The 20,926-nt window shown below is 37.0% G+C and overlaps 1 protein-coding gene across 6 annotated transcripts in view; it reads right to left on the bottom strand.

The window, feature by feature from the left end:
* The window catches only part of TFG (trafficking from ER to golgi regulator), a 35,749-nt gene extending 22,683 nt beyond the window's left edge, over nt 1-13,066 (bottom strand). The window contains exons 1-3 of one of the 6 annotated variants that reach the window (XM_074301047.1): nt 12,870-13,066; nt 4,274-4,486; nt 1,199-1,282 (exon numbers count right to left, since the gene is read on the bottom strand). In XM_074301047.1, the coding sequence (XP_074157148.1) occupies nt 1,199-1,282; nt 4,274-4,457 (268 nt within the window). In that variant the 5' untranslated portion in view covers nt 4,458-4,486; nt 12,870-13,066. Of the gene's footprint in view, nt 1-1,198; nt 1,283-4,273; nt 4,487-12,223; nt 12,500-12,869 lie in introns of those variants that run through there. The other 5 variants (XM_074301048.1, XM_074301045.1, XM_074301044.1 and 2 more) reach the window with 5 other exon arrangements.
* Nucleotides 13,067-20,926: the final 7,860 nt, after the last annotated feature.

Genomic DNA, 20,926 nt, shown 5'->3' with positions numbered 1-20,926 from the left:
GTTCATGGATCTTATTTGCTTGAGAATCCTTTAAGCCCTTATGCAAATATGTTCTTATTGTATACAACATTTTAACAAGCCTAATGTTTTCCTAATTCACAGTCATTGGAAAGGAAAGGCAATAGGAAAAAAAAAAAACAAAAAACACATTAATAAAACAAATTGACTACAAGTCAATAGACAGAAAAATTTTTAAAAAAGCAAATGTAAGAAATAAAAGAGGTCTAAGGTCAGCTAGCATAGAAGCAAATAGCCCTACTCACACCCCAATAATTTCTGAGAGTTATGATATTAAAGCACCTTCTAATAATTCATTTTCATAATGAGAAGGCAACAATGGTATAGTGGAAAGTGAACTAAAGTAACCCTTGAATATGAATCCTTATTCTCCTAACTTACTAGCTATGTAACTGAGGAAAATTACTTCAACAAAATTGAACCTGGTTTCCTCATGTGTACAAATGTGAATAATCTGACTACTTCACATCTTAGTTTTGAAATAAACACCTTATAACTGCAGAATGTTAGTGTTATATAAATGTAAATGAGTAATGTTATGAAAACTTTGAATTATTAAATTATGTTCATCATATTTAGCTTATATTTTACAAATATATTTTTACAAAGATATTGAAATACTGCCCTTTCACTTACAGATGAGACCTTATAACAGATATTAAGTGACTCATCCAGTAAAATCATAAATTAGTCAGCTAATGCAAAAATCTCAAAAGAATTGGTGGTTAAGGGGAAAAGCTTAAAATGTGGAAAAATTCACTTACAAAAAAAAAAGCTCATCCTTTAATAGTCCCAGATAAATGAGCTATCACTGTGTTATTTTCAAATCAAAAGTCAAAAAAAAAAAAAAAAAACTATTCTCATACCTTGTTAAATGTCTATATATATTCTCTTTAAAGAATATATTTTAAAAGCTTTCTAAAATATACAAAGAAGCTTTGAGATGAACTGCATATTTTGAAAGTAGATTAAATTTAGTACTTTCTCTAATCAAGTTTCTTGCTTCTAAAGTAAATTTTCTATTAAGGTTCTAGTTTCCAAAATTTTAGTGAAGTTTTACTCAAGATTCTGTAAAAAAAGACATGGGAGAATATAAGGCAAAATATAATGAAATGAAAATATAATGACACGATTCATCAAAAAAAAAAAAAAAAAAAAAAAAAAAATTTTTAATACTTACCAAACAGTGTTAGTTTCAATATCCTGCTACACTGAATTGCAAAGGAAAGATCAGAACTATCGAAAATTGTTATAAGATCTCCATCTGAAAAGATTTTTAAAACAGAAATGATTTCATATTATTAACAACATATAGAACTTGTACCTAGTTTAAAAATTAGAATTAAACCTACAGCTTCATCTGAAGATGTTTTAAAAGCAACTAGAAAATACCAACAAAAAAGTTAATTGCTGATTGAATGAAGCACCTGACAAACATGAATTTGTTCAAATGAAAGTATTGCAGGATAATTCATAGCTTTATAATAGAACCTGATAAGCCAAAAAGTATCTATAGTTAATAAACTAAATGAGATGCAGAATAGCAATATTAGCACAAATTTCTAGTTTTCCAGTATATTGTCAATGCAATTTCATGTGGCAAGAAATAACCTTAAGTGCACATTATTTCTAATAGAGTATCTTTAAAGATTCAAATGTCAAACTAGAGTAAAATCTTACAGATTTAGATAAGAGAAAAAAAATCAGCATAAATTATAAAATATTTTAGAAGAAATTAAGTTTACTTTCAAGGAAATAAAGTAACTCAAACTAGTTTAAGTGCTGAAAAAAAAAAATCTGTTTCTTCATTAGGAAAAATGGAAAAGTTAAGATTTGATGATCTTAATTAACCCTGACAGTTCTATGTTTAATACAAAAATAACCAAATAGCACTAAACCCATATTTATACTGTACTTTTCAAAAGTGGCAACAGAGCTGATTGATAGAGAACAGGAATCAAGCCACTCTTCCTCAATTTTGCTGAGATCATGCTCTCAAGTTCTCAGAATGGGGCTTCTTAATCTTTTTCTGTGTATCATGGACCCCTTTAAAAGCCAGTGAGGCCCTTCTCAGAATATTTGTTGCCTGTTGAAAATAAAGATGTATTTTTTCTTATGCAAGTTCAAAATTTTATCCAGGGATTTCAGGTTATAAACAGCTGCCCACAACAGTAGGGATCATACCTTCTGCTCCTTGTACTCTGTTGTAATGGCTAGAGCACCGGACACGAAACCTAGAAGATCTAAATTCAATCCCAATTCAGTCACTTATTAGTTGTATAACCCTGATAATTACAAATCCCTACACCTCAGCAGTTTTCTTACTTGTAAAGTGAGAGTTGAAATTAATGGTTTCTACAATCTCTTCAAGTCTTAAATCTACGATCCCAGCATATAGTTCACTGCTCTAAACACTACAGACATTCAATAAATGTTGGAACAATGGTGGGAAGGAAGCACAAACTGAAGCATATGACTCTACCTCTGAATGTGTATGTCTTCTTAACAAGATGCTATAACTACAGTATGGAAGTTGCAAAATAGACAGGAGATGATTATCTAAAAGATGACCAGCAAGAAATGGTAAAGGGCATTAAAAAGTAGCTAGCAGATGAATTTCTACTTTAGACTTAGGGACAAAAATGATAAGAAGCTTTTGTTTACAATAAATCTTTGGCAACAATGGGCACATTCAATCAAAGTCTGTTAAGGAAGCTAGATTAGGAAAAAAATAAAAAGGAAGAAACCTCCTATACCCAATGCTATAAGAGAAATACATTAGAATGATAGAAGATTGCAGATATTTTTCAGCAAGCATGGAATAAAAAGAACAATTCTGAGGTAAACTAAGAATGTATATTATTACGGTATTCCTGTCAGTGACAATAGATATCCATACACAAGACTGATCTCCCTCCTCAGATATGGAAAAAAACTAAAGGCAAAAGAGCTGGGGGAAAGAATGAGAGAGCTTTTAAGAAACAAACAAAAAAATTTGAAAAGGCAAAGAAAAATCCTAACTTGTGTTTAAAATGGCAGAATATTATCAAGAGTACCTCTGCACATCTGCAGCTAGTTAAGTATCAAACTCTTGCCCTTGAAGATAAAAATGGAACCTTTAAGAAAGAAGCACCTTCTTATGCATGAAAAGTGATGATGAAAATAGAATTCAGAGTAAAAAGAGACAAGAAGTGATGGCTGAAGAATCACTCCCTATAGAGAACTGAGGCAATCTTGAACAAAAATAGAATCTGCTGTGCATATGGATCCATGTGACAAAGAATCGCTCAACACTTGTCAAAATCAGTAACTACTACTTACTACTGGTAACTGTTGTGGGGGGGGAAAAGAATCCTGCTAAAAGCAACAGATTTTTGGAAGGATTATTAAGTTCTGGGAAAGAAATTACTAGCTTTATATAGACACTAGTTTCTTCATATCTACAAAGTGAAGGAAATCAATTCAGAAAAGAATAGCAGATGGGAAAAGTCCATTGTTGATTATAATAAATAGTATTTAATAACAGAACTTAAAATTCTGGACTATGGTTTAAGAGATAAGGATAGAGAGCTCATGGTCAGGGACATAATATATATAAAACAAGACTGGTCAAAATATATTTGCCTAGGGACTAGCAAATCTGATCAAGAAAGCTTTATACTCAAAATAGAAAGAGAGAAGAAAAAAATGTGCCAGGCCAGGGTATCTAAGCTTTATTCTGAAGACAAATGGGAACTACTTATATTTTTCTGGAAAAGACAATTGTGATCTAATTACATTGTATTTAGGAAGTCAAAAAAAGGAATCAATTTTGTGGTAAATTACAAAAAATTTGAATTTAAGATTCAGACATGAAATTCAGGTAAGAAATGCCCAAATTTCAATTAAAAATAAAAACAAGTATTCACTTGTCATTGAATGAAAGAGAAATTAAAAGTATTAAAAACAGGCATTCTGATGGCAACATCATTCTAACACCTGAGGGAGGATTCTTGGCCTTAGATCTATTTTTTTTTTTATTTTGACAATTATATTTAAGCATAACTGATTTCCCTTGTAGTCCTCTGTATTTTATTTTGTGCATTTAAAAATATTATTCTGAGAAGGGCTTTGTAGGCTTCACCAGGCATCTCAGACAGGTGGAAAAAAAAGATTAAAAATAATATGTAATATTGTCAATAATTTTAAAATATACATTTATTTATTTTACCAGCATTTTTTGTGTTCCAAAATACTCATACAAAAATACTCTTACCTTCATCTTTATATTTTATAGTGACTTCATCATTACTCAGAAGTTTTCCACGGAAAACTCTTTGCATCATCAGCACTAATTCATCATAGGTAATATCTTCATTATGTATAGGAATTCTCCGAATATCTTCCCCAAGCTGAGCTTTAATAATTAGCTTTCCACTTAAATCCAACTGTCCATTCATGGTGGACTCCAGGATGTTCTACAAAACTGCTAGGAGACAAGGATAAACAGTTTTAAAATTTAAAAAGTTACAAAGTATTTCCTGGGGAAAAAAAATGTTAGATATCAAAACTTTAACAAATATAGAAGAAAAGTCCAATTTAATATAATTAGTCCCTAAATTATATAAATTTATGATACCAAGAGACTGAACAAGATGATCTCTAAAGGTCCTTCCTCTTCTGAAATTATATTTCTCTTATGATTTTAATCTAACAAAGACAAATATCATGAAGCGTAAATGAAAATATACCTTTCCAAATACACAACACTTTAATATTAATCCAGCCATTCTGGAGAGCAATTTAGAACTATGCTCAAAAAGTTATCAAACTGTACATACCCTTTGATCCAGCAGTGTTACTACTGGGCTTATATCCCAAAGAGATTTTAAAGAAGGGAAAGGGACCTGTATGTGCAAGAAGGTTTCTGGCAGCCCTCTTTGTAGTGGCTGGAAACTGAGTGGATGCCCATCAATTGGATTATGGCGGAATAAATTGTGGTATATAAGAAATGATCAGCAGGATGATTTCAGAAAGGTCTGGAAAGACTTACATGAACTGATGCTGAGTGAAATGAGCAGGACCAGGAGATCATTATATACTTCAACAACAATACGACATGATGATCAATTCTGATGGACGTGGCCCTCTCCAACAATGAGATGAACCAAATCAGTTCCAATAGAGCAGTAATGAACTGAACCAGCTACACCCAGAGAAAGAACTCTGGGAGTTGACTATGAACCACTACATAGAATTCCCAATCCCTATATTTTTATCCATCTACATTTTTGATTTCCTTCACAGGCTAATTGTACACTGTTTCAAAGTCCGATTCTTTTTGTATAGCAAAATAATTATTTAGACATGTATACATATATTGTATTTAACTTATACTTTAACATATTTAACATGTATTGGGTCAACCTGCCAGCTGGGGGAAGGGAGGGGAAAAATTGAAACAAAAGGTTTTGCAATTGTCAATGCTGGAAAATTACCTATGCATATATCTTGTTTATTTATATTTATTTATTTATTATAGCTTTTTATTTAAAGCTATAATAAAAAAATTACCCATGCAAAAAAAAAAAAAAAAATTCACATAAATGAATAAATATGACCAACTACTAACATGAAAAAAAGCCACCTAAGTACAAAAATATTCATAATAAAATAACAAAAAACTGTAAACAGTGTGCCAATATTTAGGTACCAGTTAAAACAAATTATAGTATATAAATGTAATAAAAGATTATTGTGCCAAAAGGAATGATGACTATGGAAAATTTATAGTAGTATAAGAACTTAAAGTGATTCAAAAAAAGTGGAGGAAAAATAAAAACATATGTACTAATTACAACAATGTGATAAAAATCAACACAGAGAGGCAACAAAACTCTTGTCAAATACAACGGTCAATGTTAGTGTTATACTGAGTGTTCAAGAATCATACTAGGTACTGGAGAGATAAATACAAAATTGAGAAAAGTTTCAACCCTAAAAGATATTATATATGTAATAGGTGAAGACCAGACATATAGGAGAGTAATGACTAGGGAAGGGAATTCTTATCTCCTTGTCCTAACAGCAGGGCAAATGATAAATATCGCTCCTCTTTCTTTTAACTATTGATAAATCTGTTTGACAATGTATGTACCATGGACATTTGTTGAAAGGATGTTATGAAAACAAATTTTAAAATAAACTACTGGGAAAGCACTTCATTTTTCTTTTCCAAGTCAGAATTTACAGCATCAAAATATAAAAAAAATTGGCTTTGCAAAAAGCCTTATATACCACACAATAGTAAGAACAAAACAAAAAAAGTAAATGCTAATATGCCATTTAGGAAACTACTAAAAAAAAATTTTTGACTAGGGACTGAAAATTTCCTCTCACTAAAAATAAAACCTTTTAAAATTACAAATGTGTACAATTTTATATGAATAACTCAAGTATACTAGGCTCAACTGTTCAGTCTCCCCAGTAAAAATAAGGCATTACAAAACACATCTCGCCTCCCCCACAACACATTCTTCTTCAATTTTCTCACTATCTATGCACCAAACTCACAATTTAGAAGCATCTTTTATTCCTTGCTCCTTCATTTCTTCAGTACTTTGCTTCTCCTTTGTTTCCTACCTTGCTTTATAAGGATCAAAGGCACTCTATTCCACTGCTATATAGTAAACAGACATTCCTCAAAAAGGAGAAATTATTTTATCTTTGTATTTATAGGCCAGCCCAGCACAATGTCTCCCTATATGCCTTAAATATTTCAATTCCCCTGTAACTGGGCTGTTACTATAATTCTGTTGTTCCAATACCTTCTCTAGACCCAAAGCTACAAATGTGGTCTTAAATCTAACCACCCCACATACCTGAACTACCAAACTCTCCTCATATTTCCTTCCGTTCTTCCTCCACTCCAACACTCCTTGCCCACTCCATGCACCCTACTTTGCTCTTATAGTATACTATTCCTCATAGAGACTCTCCTCCCTTTTTCTCCTCTTCCACAAACTGTCTTTTTTTCATTATGTCTATGTTCATATGCCCTATGACTTCCAGTCATACTTAAATGCTGATTCAATTGTTCCCACTTTCACACATGCCATTTTCTCCTCTGTTCCACTAAACTACATACCGCCTCTATTTTTTCTAAGACTAGCTTCCTTCACAGATAACCCAATTGTTCTTTATCCCCTAATAGCTAATAATAATAATAGCAGCTAACATTTACATAGTATGTACAATATGCCAAGAACTGTGCTAATAATAATTGCTAAGATTTTTATATAGCACCTACCATGTGCCAGGCATTTTGCAATTATGATTTCATTTGATTCTCACAACAACCTAGGAAGCAGATGCTATTATTATCCTAATTTTAAAGTTGAGGAAACTAAGGCAAACAGGATTAAGTGATGTGTCCAAGGTCCCACAGCAAATAACTATCTGAGGCTGGATTTGAAAGCAATTCTTTACTCCATTCTATCCACTGTTCCACCTAGCTGTGTCTATAGCTTTTTTCTATCAACAAGGGATTTGAAGAAATGCCAACCACATGTTGATCCCTTGGACTAACTAGCCTCTTGCTGCCTGAATGGGAATTGAGGCATCATTCAATCCCTTACTGATGGCTTGGGCTGTCTGTCCTATTATGACTTTCAGGACATTCTTCCTGTCTGCAGGAGCTGGAGAGACAATTTCTTCCTGCTCCCTCCAACTTATTTGCTGATCTGGCTGTCTCTAGATAGCTATTCCATCAGTTCTTCTCACTAGTCCCCTCACCTGAGCTGACCCAGCCCAGAGGAGATATCATCTTGAGGTCAAATCTCCAATAATGTTAATAACCTTCCTGAATTCATTAAGCCAACCCCGAGTGGGTCATACACCTTTATGATCCACAACCCTGGTTATCTTTATATAAATCCTATTATCCATCCCCTCATTGCCCATTTCCTTATTTGCATCATCTTCAATCCACCTCTCTCCAAGGTAACACTCTAAGCCACCCACCCTTTCCACAATGCTGTCTAGAATAGTGTCTCTGTAAGTAACAAAACTGTTTTCATATTAAATGTTTTCTTCTCCTACTTCTGTGATCTTCTGGCTATTACTGAGAGCCAGCTTCCTCTTGATGGCACAGCTTCCATGGACACACTTTTTGAACACTAACTGAATTTTCACTCATTTCCTCTACTTGCTTCCCAATCAGTTCCAGGCCCTTCCTCCTCCTCAGTAACACTTCCTCCCTCCTTTTCACATTTTCTCTCTCTTTTGAGGCTGATTCAATCTACATATGGTAGATGATATTGTGATATCTGTTTTCGACCAACCTCTAATTGTTCTTCTTTCCTCAAGTTCGGTGCCTGGCTCACAATCATCTTCCCAACTCCTATCTTCATCCATCAATATACATAATGATACTTACTCCTTCAAGCACCTGTACCTGCTAGGTTCCCACAATGTAGCCATCTCCCAGGAGGTATTCCTTCACACCAATTCAGCTATACAAAGAGATGGTCATAATTTTTTATCTTAATTACATTCTCTCAACAAGGCCCTCACTACAGCAAGATAATCCTTTTACATTCCCTAATTTAACCCCCTAGCCCACACAGTTCTTCCTTTCCTTCTATTTCATATTACCTCAAACCTACCACAGCTTCCCTTTCCCCCTATCCTCTCAACTGAGATTTGCCTCATATTTCACAGAAAAAGTTGAAGCCATTCACTGAGAACTTTTCTCTCAACTTAAATCTCCCAAATGCCTGCTTCCACCATCTCAATGTTCACCATTGTCTAAACCTTCTACAGGAAGGTTTATAAATATGATTCCATGCCATCCCATCTTCTCTAGCAGATTACAACCCCCCAGACCTCACTCCCCACCCCATCCTGTCACTCCTCTTCAATCTCCCCATTAACTGGCTGTTACCCTACTGTCTAAATATGCCTGTGTCTACCCCATACTCAAAAAACCAACTTGATTCATCCATCCTATAGTTCCATCACCCTCCTCTCTTTTGTGGTTAAATTCCTTGAGAAAATCATCTCAAGGTACAATAAGTGCCTCTACTTGCATTTGTCTCCCTACTTATCTGGCTTCTATCCTCTCCAAAGTTTCCAAATTACCTTCTCCTTGACACTTTATCAAGATTTTCATGACAGTACTTTCTCCTGGGTTTCCTATTTGACAACTTCTCAGGATCCTTTGCAAAACCTTTTATCCAAGTTATGATGCCAGGTATCCATGGATATTCCATAGGACTCTATATAATATTTCAAATCAGCACACAATGATTCAATTATTATCTCTATACTGAGGATTTTCAAAGATATTTACTCAGCTGTAATCTCTGCAGATTTCCAGCCTTGAACCTACAATTGTCTTTCAGATATCTTGAAGTTGATGTCTCACAGACATCTTAAATTCTAAATGTCTAATTGACTTCTTTATCTCTCTCCTAACTTCCTTATTACAGTTGAGAGTAGTAATGAGAATAATGAGTAATGAGGGTAAAAAGGCTGTCGTCCTTCCAAGCATCCAGGGTGCAATCTAAGTGCCATCTTCAACTCCTCACATTCTCTCCATCTCCATATCCAATTTGTTATCCAGGTTATTAACCTGGAAAACATCTCTGATATATGCCCCCTTCTCTCCTCTTACCATCACCCTTCGAAAGCCCTCATTAATTCAAACTTCACTACTGCAGTAACCAGGTGGCTGGCCTCTGTGCCACAAGTCTGTCTGTCCCCTGGTCATCATCCATTAAGCTATCAAAGTGATCTTCCTAAATTACAGATCTGACCATGCCACCTTCCTACTCCAATAGAATACTTATGGTTCTCTATTACCTCCAGAATCAAATATAAAACCCTGTTTGACATTCACAGATCTTCATAACCTGTCCTTTGCTCCACCCAGCTTTCTTACATTTTACAACTATTCCCCTGACTCTTCCCTCTCCCCAACATACACACTCTACAATCCAGTAACAATGGCGGCCCTGATGCTGCTCCCATTAATGCTCTTTCCTCATCTTGTCAGGTTTCCTTCATATCCCAGCTAAAATCCCATCTTTAGTGATCCCCTTAAATCTAGTGCCTCCTTCTATTAATTATTTGTAATTGTTCTTGTTTATATATAATTGTGTGCATGTTATCTCTCCATTAGACTTTGAGCTTCTTGAAAGCAAAGACTGTCTTGTGTCTTACTTTGCATCTACAGGTTTAGAGTTCTTGGTACATAGTAAGTCCATAATAAATGCTATTTACTAAAAAGAAAAGGAAGCATTCTTATGTTTCTAATGATATGCAAGTGAATAAAGCTTCGTCCTCTTATCTTTTGATGACTTATCAACAAGAAATTGGTAGTATTATTGTTGCACTATTAAGTAGCTAGGATGGCTGCACAAGTTAAACTGCCCATTTTAACAACATTCTCCCTTCAAAGACCACAAAATACCTGAGAAAGTATAAATTTATGAGGAATTCTCCTACTTCAATTCCACAAAGATTTGCTATTATTTTGCACAGAAGACTAAAAAGAACATGTCATACAAAAAGCCTGATCTCATGTATTCCATAAGAATTTAATATTCATCAAAATACTCAAGTCCTATATCCTTCAAGGCCACCCTTTCTGAGATACAGAACAAAGCTAAATTTCAATGACATTAGAAGAGAACGAGTCCATATATACATTGAAGTAACGAGATAGTATAGTGGGAAAAGTACTAGATTTGGAATGATGAGGAAAGAGGTTTGAAGTATCCCTGCTACTTCACTCATATCCCAGTCCCTTTATGTTTAATCTAAACTTTTATGCTATCAAGCACTTAAAAGTGTTAATTTAAGAGAAGCAGCATGGTATATATTTGGAATCAGAAGCTTTGGGTTAAAATCTCTGCCATTCACTTTTACTATTTTACTTGACACAACTTGTTTGGGTTTCAAATTCATCCAAAAAAAGAGAGACTAGAGATGATCTATTTTTCCTAACTTTAAAAATTTTCAGTTCTTTGAGATAGTTTCCTAACCAAATTCAATGGTTTGAATTTATTTCAATGTATTAATGGTCTATTAAATGCCTATTATGCTTAACTCTGGAGATAAAGACAAGAACTTCCCCTAAGGAGTTTGGATGACATTCATACAGAAAAAAAAAAAAAATAAAAAAAAAATAATAATAATAATAATAATAATAATGAAGTAACATCTGGAGAAATAAAAGACCTAGTGTAAAATGTATCACTCTAGGTATGCCTTGAAAGAAACTAGGTACTTCCAAGTGGCAAGGATGGGAAAATGAAACATTACAGGGATAGAGGTTGTTGTGTCCAATCTCTTTGTGACCTCATTTGGGATTTTCTTGGCAAAGATGCTGACTGGAGTGCTTTAGTATTTCCTTCTCCAGTTCATTTAACAGATGAGGAAACTGAAAAATAATGGATTAAGTGACTTGCTCAGGGTCACACAGCTAGAGTCTGAGGTCAACTTTGGAATCAGGAAGACTCCAGACCCATCCCTCACTCTACTGAGCCATCTAGCTGCTCTAGGAATGAAGGACAGAAGCCATAAAAATAAGGCAAGGAAATAGAAGCTGAAGAATGGGGAGATTCAATGCTGCGTCCAGGAACCAGTGAGAACACCAGTTGGCAGCTGGTAGGTAGAATGTACTAAGAAATTAGTCTCTCAAGATAGGTTGAAAACAAGTCATCATGTGTTTGAAATATCCCACGTAGGGGCTTGTATTTTCTCCTGGAGACATCAGGGAGCCAGAGAAGCCTCTGGAGCAAGGCAGTGAGAGAAGACCTGTGCTTTACAACATACCGATTTGGCAATTGAGTTTCAAAGAAAAAAGCAAAGCTGTTCACTGATTGCTCTAACCTCTAGAGCAGAGATTATCTTGGATCTTAGACCCTTCTGGCACTTTGGCGAAACCTACAGATCCTCCAGGAATGTTTTTTACTGCTTAATATGAAGTTCCTATGACTGCAAAGGAAACCAATTGTCTTAAAATAAAGGTGGATTTTTTTCCCATTCAAGTTTACAGACCAGAAGTCTCTCCAAGCACCCCTGGGGTGGGAGGCAAGGGAAGAGGCTCCATAAACTCCGGGTTTGGGGACCCCTAATCAGAAGCAGCGCCCTCTCCACACCACATAGACCACGTTCAATAACGTGCAGGTGATTTGGCCGCACAGAGGTCGAGGCCCACCTCCAGAGGGACGGTCTTCTCAGCTGTTCAAGCTCTTTCCGAGGCAAAAGCTGCCCTCCCCCCAACCCCGTTCCCAGCTATTCCATTCAATTAAAATAGCACTCAGACACAGCTGGGAGGGGGAAGACAAAAATGAAACAGGAAGGGGGCCGTCCCGCCCCGCCACATCCCCGCAAGCCTCTTCTCCACAAGTAGCCCCCGGCGGCAGACTCAGGACGTCCAGCGTCTCTTCCATACTCCGCCCATCCCAATGCCAGCTCGGGCCGCGCGCGCCCCCGTCATGACCCCTAGCGTATCACTACCCCGCTCCCGGCCGGCTCGTGACGTCCTCCTACCCTCATCTCCCCCCTTCCCCCCTCCGGCAGGTTGTAGCCCCCTCCTTCGCCTCGGGCCCCTCCCTCTCATCGCGCGTCCCCTCTCCCAGCACCGGCCCCGGGCTCCTCTCCCACCCCTCTCCTCAAGTCCCCCTCCCAGCCAATTCGCGACCCCTAGTTCTGGCATCGCGCCCCACCCCCGCCCCGATCCACCGAACCAGAGCCAGTTCCCACCAAGGCCTCGGCGCGCATGCCCGCCTCACCAGCCCGAGCCTGACGGGAGGGAGCGAGCAGGCGCGCCCCAGTTTCGAGTTACCCTTAAAAAAGAATACCTTCCTCGCTGGGGCCGCAGCCGCCGCCGTCCCCGCAGCCTCGTCTTCTCCTCCGCTCCTGTCTCTAAGGGCAGTGCCGGTGCCGAAGCCGCCACGGCGTCAAGGGGGAGGCTACTGTCCGTCACGTTCGGCCGCCGCTGTAAATCACTCTCTGGCTCGAGCCGGCCTCAGCCAATCGCTTGGACCCACTGAGCCTAGCGTGAGCTCCAGCCCCGTACGTGGCAGGAGAGGGGGGGAGGGTAAGCAGGGGGGCGGGGTCAGAGAGACGGAGAGGCGGAGAGGAAAAAAGAAAAGAAGCCTCTCCTTCCGCCTTGACAAGTGCCTCCTCTTCTACCCCAAGGCGCATGCGTTTCTGGGTGTAGCTTTGACGGCGGCTGTAGCATCGGAAGGCTAGTAAAGTTTTCGGTTTTTTTTAATAATGGGATTTTTAAAAGCGTGATGATATTACGCATGCGCAGAAATATGCCAGTGATCATTTCCCTGAGCTGACATGTAGACCACTGAGCATGCGTGTGCTTAAGGCGTAGATTTCCCCCTCCTTCCCCTTTTTCTAAAAGCCACCTGACCTATATCATTCAGCCCTCTCCTACGTTGGGAAATTTTCACCCAGGAATAATTATTTTTGTAACTTAATTTCAATATAACCGGTTTCCATTGCAGTTGTGAGTTTTATTTTGTGCGCATGCACAGGCTCCCCCTGCTAAACACAAAAAAGACTCCTGGATTCCGTTATCTCTGTCCGGGGTCTTTTCTAGTTTGTTTTTTGTTTTTTTGTTTTTTTAAATTTTATCTATAAATTTTTGACAGTATATATACATGAGTAATTTTTTTTGTAACATTATCCCTTGTATTCATTTTTCCAGATTATCCCCTCCCTCTTCTACTCCCTCCCCTAGATGACAGGCAATCCCATACATATTAAATGTGTTACAGTATAACCTAGATACAATATATGTGTGTAAATACCTTTTTCTTGTTGCACATTAAGTATTAGATTCCGAAGGTATAAGTAACCTGGGTAGATAGACAGTAGTGCTAACAATTTACATTCACTTCCCAGTGTTCCTTCTCTGGGTGTAGTTATTTCTGTCCATCATTGATCAGCTGGAAGTGAGTTGGATCTTCTTTATGTTGAAGATATCCACTTCCATCACTTTCTAGGTTTTTTTTTTTAATAAACTCGGTAATAAGATCGACTGCTCAATAATGAACACGTATTTCTTTCCAGTCTCTTAAATGCCACATTGAGTATTTCCCATTACTGTCTTCATTAAAAGTTTATCCTCTGTGTATGTATGCCGTGTCCTACATACACTTATGTGTGTCAGTGTACGTAGATTTGTGTATGTAGACAAATGTGTGTGTGTATATTAACGTATGGGTGTGAATGTTTATATTATATATACTTGTCTCTCCCATTAGAACGCTGAGCTCTTTAATTGCAGACATTGCAAACAAAGGTTCCTGGTATTTGTAGGTATCTTTTGCACCTAGAACAGTGACTAATACTTATTGATTGATGGTTTATTTCATTTTATATAATACATATGATGACACTTTACAAAGTGTAAAGCAATATTCAAATATCTAATTATTATTTGAATGGCCTCTTCTTCCACCTTTCCATTCTTTGAAAAACTTCTGAAGGGCAGAACAGTTATCTTCCAAGCAAGTCAAGTCCCACCCCGCTCCCGGTGATTTCTGTTTGGTAGAGGCGGTGTGGTATAAAGAAAACTGCAGCAAAACAACTGTGTGGGCGTGTGCATATGTTGTATCTAACTTATACTGTAACATATGTAACATGTACTGCTCTGCCTGCCATTGACACGGCACTAGTAGAAGCCCCTCGTACTGCTTTTCTGAAGCCTGTAGAAAGGCAAACGTGTCACTATATTGATTATCTCAAAGAGGAAGTATAATATAGGAGCTGTCCACGGATCATGAATCACTCAAACCATCCAGCAAATGGGCAGAGTGGCTCCGGTGCCTATGTCCAACGGCTTCTAAAAAGCTATGGAATCTCCAGTGATCACCGAAAGGAATGGCCTCCCAACGCTCAGGCTGCACCCAACGCCAGCCGCCTGCCCAATGGTTGGCTCACCCCCCCTGATGTGTGACACTGTATACTGACACAAACAGTAACATTCTGTGGCCCATAGTTTACTACAAAGTAAAGATGAAAAACATTAACTGAGTACTTCTCCATGGATCACTATGTCCAACCATCTTCCAAAGCTCAGACCAACTATTTCTCTATTCTCAGGTGGCGGAGGCCTAAAATGCCCTTATCCCTCCCTACCTTATGAAGTGAGAATAAGGCAGAGGAATGTATATCCCAGATCTTGCTGGAAACAGCTTTTAAACAAGACAACAAGGATCACATTGGGAGAGAGAAATTGGCCTGTTAGCTTTGGCTCACTACTCGTCCAGGCTTCATGATAGCTGACAACCTCTGTAACTCCAGTGCCCCCTTTAAATCTGATCCCTTGCTGATGCAATCACCTCCCTCACACCGGTAGAAGTTGAAGTCACAGTTGTTGCTACAGTGCAGATCCGCTCTTCCATCCCTTGTTCCAGTAAAAGGAGACAAATGCATATGCTTTAACTGTTAAGTCTGACTCCTAAAGTATACCATTGTTGAAAAGTGGAAAGAAAACCTCAGTCTCATTGGTGTGTGTCTCACTTCTCGCAATGCCCTGAAGGAAAAAAAAAAAAAAAAAAAGGCAAGATAAGAAGTCACTCTAGAAAGGAAACCAAGAAACCCAGCTGTCCACATAAAGATCCACTCAATGACATGGGATCCACAGAAAACTCCATCCCTATCGTGAAGAAACTGCATCACAAATAAAGACCTAAAAGTGAATAAAAAAGCAACAGCAGTTCTAAGAAGCCCAACCACCGGTGACAATCAGGAGGCAGCAATAGTGGACTTAGCAGAAATCAGTTCAGAAGAGTGCCCAGGAGAGAATAGCTTAGTGGAGAAAAGTACATGACACATCTTTGAAAGTGCTGCCAAAAACATACCTCCGGGGTCCAAAACACATGTTCCTTGATCATGCATGTGCTCTCTCCATATTCCTGATCATACATTTTTCCTGCATGTGCTTCTTTTCCTGTTAGTAATGTGATTATCTGTGATAAAGCATGCCCCTGTTACACCAGACAGAACATGTTTATAAGGATGCGTGGATGTCACTTATGTCTTTTAATTAAATCTCGTATGTCTTGAACCAATGTCTTCTGGTTGCTCTAGTAAAAGTAAACACACCAGAGGACTCTCATGAACTATGGATTTGATTGGATTATGTCTCACAAATTACCTTGAACCTAGAAGCCTGAATGTCCTAGTTGCCCTTTGCGCTGCAGCACTGGTAGTATTTTGTAGCTGCAGCAAATAAAGTTCTAAGATGGGTTACACTAAGTAAGTTGCTGAGGTGAGATTTGAAGCTATGTTTATGATCTCCAGGTCCCATATGCTGCCTCTTAATGAAGGCTAAGAAGCAACTAACTTTACTCTAAACTTATTCTACATTGGGTCTTGTATCAGCTATAAAATTCTGATAGTGAGTCTATCACTTGAAATGTATAAAGTCCAAGTTTCTAGTCGCTAGAAACCATTTTCTAGCACATGCACAGTGTGTCTAAGAAGACAGAGGTGAACTTTTCACTGGTGTTTTCTTGGCCATGTGTCAGTGTATGCATTATTTCCTTTTAAGTTCAGATGAGTAAGATTTCTTCACATATCTCTCTTAAAAGACGTATTTTCAGATACTTTGCTGACAATGTTTGTGTCTTCATGCTTTTTTTATTTTTCTGCACACTCTTGGACTATTACCTAAAATCTTTTCCCACCTTGTTGGACAAAAGAAAAATAGGCATTTGTAGGATAATAAAATGGGAAGGCGCTTTGAAATGTTGTCTAATCCATTACTCTACCTCAAGACAAAACTATAATTGGGCTACCTTAGGCAGGAGTCCTATTTTTTTTCAAAGATGTCAAAGATATGTTTCATTGATTTTGTTATTGCTTAAAGTTTGCAATAAAGTTTTTTAAATATTCATAGGCTACTAGATTTATCATTGGAAAGATCCTTAGAGGTTAGTGAATCTAGGTTCACAATTTCCCTTTAATAACACATTTTAACTTTTTACCAATATAAGCTATCAAGCAAGTAAGTCTTCATGAGGAAAGTTCTTTCAAAAGCTTTAAACTACATAAATGTGAGTCATTATTGACAGTCCCTTCTGTTTCTGAATAATCAGACATAAAGTTCTCATTGGCCAAAAATATTTCTTTTAAATTTTTTTTTGTCTTTATGTTGAAAGCATAAACCTGTCATCATCTTAGGATGACTTTCTCCATGCTTATGACATTATAGATAAAAGGAGAAAACAAGATTGTATTTGTTGTTGTATTTCCAGCAACGTTACATGAGGGAAGATAATTTAACTTTATAAAAGATAATTTCTTCTGAAAATATTACAGTATTTTCATAGTTCAATATATTTCCCTTTTCTCCCGAAAGAGCTTGAGTAAAGATGGCAGCAGAATATTGTCTTTACCTGGCTAGGAGCCTAGAATTGGAGTTGTTCCTACAGAGCTGAAGGTGAGTTCAACAATCAGATCTCTCTCAGGGAAATGAAATTGAAGTTCTCTTTGACCTGGATCTGACTACTCTGCTACTTTCATCCGGGGAGATTTTTATTTATTTTGGTCTATGTCTGTGAATTATCTGAGAAAACAACAACTTCTTCTGTTCTTGCCACTGATTGTTCAAGTAGATGGGGAACATTGATATCAAGTCCCATCTCTAAGCACCTAAGGTGACCCCAATGATGGTTTCTTTTAGGGACAGGTTTGGAGGGCTTTATGTCATGCTGAAAGTTTTGTTACACTGAACGTACATAATTGAATTATTGGCATACTTCAAAAAAAAAAAAAACCAACAACAACAACAACAACAAATCCTTAGCCTTTGGTGAGAGTGCTCAGACAAAGCTTCTCCCAGCCACCAGAATACCAGTTCTGATCCAAAGTCATTGCACTCTAAGAGGGTCTTCTGGTTGTTTGTGATCCTTCATTTTTTGATAAGGCTAAAGGACTTGTTTCCAGGGTCAATCAGACATCTAGGCTGAGCTGCAGGTAGGCCTGAATGACTGGAGTTATGACCCAGGGCATCAAAGCTTTTTGTTTGTTGGTTTTTAAGTAAGTTTCAATGCATCTTTTGTTTTTATATCACAGTCATTTCTAGAGATATTCTCTTTCCTCCTTTCTCCAAATTGAACCCTACCTTATTTAAAAAAAAAAAAAAAAAAAAAAAAAAAAGGCAGTTAAACAAAACACTAAATACAACGACCCTGAATGAAAATATATGTAACATTCTTTCCAGGTCATCAGATACAAAGAGTACTGACAAAACTTGCATTAGTTCAGCATTGTAGAATACTTTCCAGATCATCAGATACAAAAAGTACTGACAAAACTTGCAGGAGTTCGGCATTGTAGAATTTGTGCAATAATTCATTGATATTAACCTATGAGCTGGCAAACTTAGGTGAAAATGAGTACTACATCTGTTCCTATTATTCCCTAACTCCAACTTCCATAACATGAGCATCTTACCAGTCTTAGTGCAAGTGTCTTCAGTTTCCTTTATTTGCCAAAAATTCCTCATTATGGTTTTAAACTTGGGCCTGACTACCCCCTATTTATCAATGCAAGTACATGACCTGATCTCTCTGCAGCCTCCAACCTCTGCAATATAGTATTGAGAGAACAAATTGAAGTTATTGTGCAGAAACAATTTTACTCTTACTCATGTTCTATCTTCCTCTATAATTTCTTTCTATTATATTCTCTGATCATTCCCAATCCCATAATTAATTCTCTTTCATCCTAACCCTCATCCTCTCACACAATCTACATTCGTAGGCCTATAACCACTCCATTCCCTCTGGAAAATATTGCATTGGAGAACTGATTATTCTTGTTTCTCCTCTCTTACTGGGTCACAAAGAGGAATCAGCCTCTTATGTACCATTGCTACTTTTAGAGCCTTGTCTTTGGATATAATTCAGGGACTTTTCCTGCTTTAAATCTTATATCCTTCTGCAAGATCATCTTGAACAGAACTGTCTTGCTCTTATCTATAGCTATTAGGAACTCACTCTCTTCTTTCAAGAAAATTAATATTTATATTGAAATCTTCTTCTCCAATACAACCCCTCCCCTTATATTTGGAAATTTCACTACCTACTCTGATGTCTCCTAGAATACTTTGATTTCTCAGTTTGTTAATCTTTTCAACTCCCAGAATTTATATTTTCATTTCACTTTAAACACAAAGATATGGTTTTAAGGGCAGGCCTGACATAGGTACCCTATTATTCAGGTTTGATGTTTGAATAATATAATACACTCAGAAGTGATCAAATAATTAACAAAAGGATTTTATTTACCTACAGCATCAAAAGAGTAGCTAGGTGGCTCAGTGGATAGAGAACTGGGCCTGGAGTCAAGAAAACTCATTTTCCTAAATTCAAATCTGGCCTCAGTTATTTATTAGCTGTATGATTCTGAGCAAGTCTCTTAATCCTGTTTGCCTCAGTTTTCTCATTTCTAAAATGAACTTGAAAAGGAAATTAAAAACCATTCTAGTAACTTTGCCAAGAAAACTCAAAATGGGGTCACAGAGAGTCAAACATGACTAAAAGGATTAAACAAGTATAGAAAGAATATCCTCAAGAATAATACAGTAGCATTTAGCTCCAGTTTAATAGTCTTAACCTCTTTTGCTAAAGTATCTGGTCTAGTAGGGCCAATATGATGACAAGAATGGTCTCTGAAAATCCACCAAGTCTGAGAGCCTGAGAAATACAGATAGGTGGAAACTTTTATGCCTTTTGGTACCCAGAAAGTTGCATCAAGGGACAGTTTTGTCACTTTTTAGGAAAAACTAATCCATGTTGGGGGAAATTATATGGAAGAGGGTTAAGAGGAGGCATGGTCCTAACCCATGTTGTAGTATGGAAGGGAGAGGCTAAAATCTATGGGATTGTACTTTCACATATCTTTAACAGTTGTCCTTAAGTGTTCTGCCTTCATGATCCTGGATGAAAAAAATTCTTATCCCTAACAATAACCTCCTGCCTTTTGAGCTGTCCATCTGCTGTACTCTTCTTAAGCCTATTTTTTGTCCTTCCTCCATTCTCCAGTCTTTCTACCCCCATTATACAGCTTTCCCTTTTACATTGTGGGGAATTAGGGAGATGGAGTCCTCTCAATCTGGAAAATCTGTGTAAAATTTTCTGGCCCTCCCTTACTACCAAAGAAGAGGTCTCTGAATTACTGTGGTATTTAAAAATTAAAATATGTTGATGTTATACAATACTGTACACACATACTTTTTGTATTTTTGAGTTTCTAAACCTTTTCTGTGTCATTTGCTAGCCTCCCCATATAATCTGTGATTTACTCAAAACTCCAAATAAATTTTCATTTAATTTCTTAGGTTGACCTAAACTATAATGAAACTGTGATAGGGAAAGTTGTGATGGGGAAAGGGTAACTGTAAATTACCTTTGATTCATTTTCACTTTCCTTCCTATAATATCAATTCAACTGTACACATTCCTTTTCTCTATAATATTACCATAATTTCTTAATTCCCACTTTTAACAGACTTTGCCTGAAGGTCATCACCATCATTATCGTCTACCTGCCGGACTCTGTAAGTATCCTCTAAAGCTTTATGTTAACCTTATTTTTTTTATTTCTCCAATGGTCATTTTATCAATCTTCACAAATCACTTATTATCTTTATTCAGAAAAACCCGAAATATACAAATTTATTCCCAATCATTTGGCCATCATTTAGTGTCCTCTTTTCCCTTGAATCTCACATTCTTCTGTAAAATCATCTAGAACAAAACTTTTTTTTCTATGATCTACTAGTTTCTAGGTCACTCATCCTCCTGGATCCCTTTTCCTGAAAGTATCACAAGAAGTTTGTGCTCAAGGTATCCAAAAGAGCATTCATCATCTCCCTTCCTTCCCT

The sequence above is a fragment of the Sminthopsis crassicaudata genome, chromosome 3, assembly GCF_048593235.1.
Source record: "Sminthopsis crassicaudata isolate SCR6 chromosome 3, ASM4859323v1, whole genome shotgun sequence".
Classification (NCBI taxonomy): domain Eukaryota; kingdom Metazoa; phylum Chordata; class Mammalia; order Dasyuromorphia; family Dasyuridae; genus Sminthopsis; species Sminthopsis crassicaudata.
Note: the sequence above shows the minus strand (reverse complement) of the source record. Positions and strands in the feature narration are given on the sequence as shown.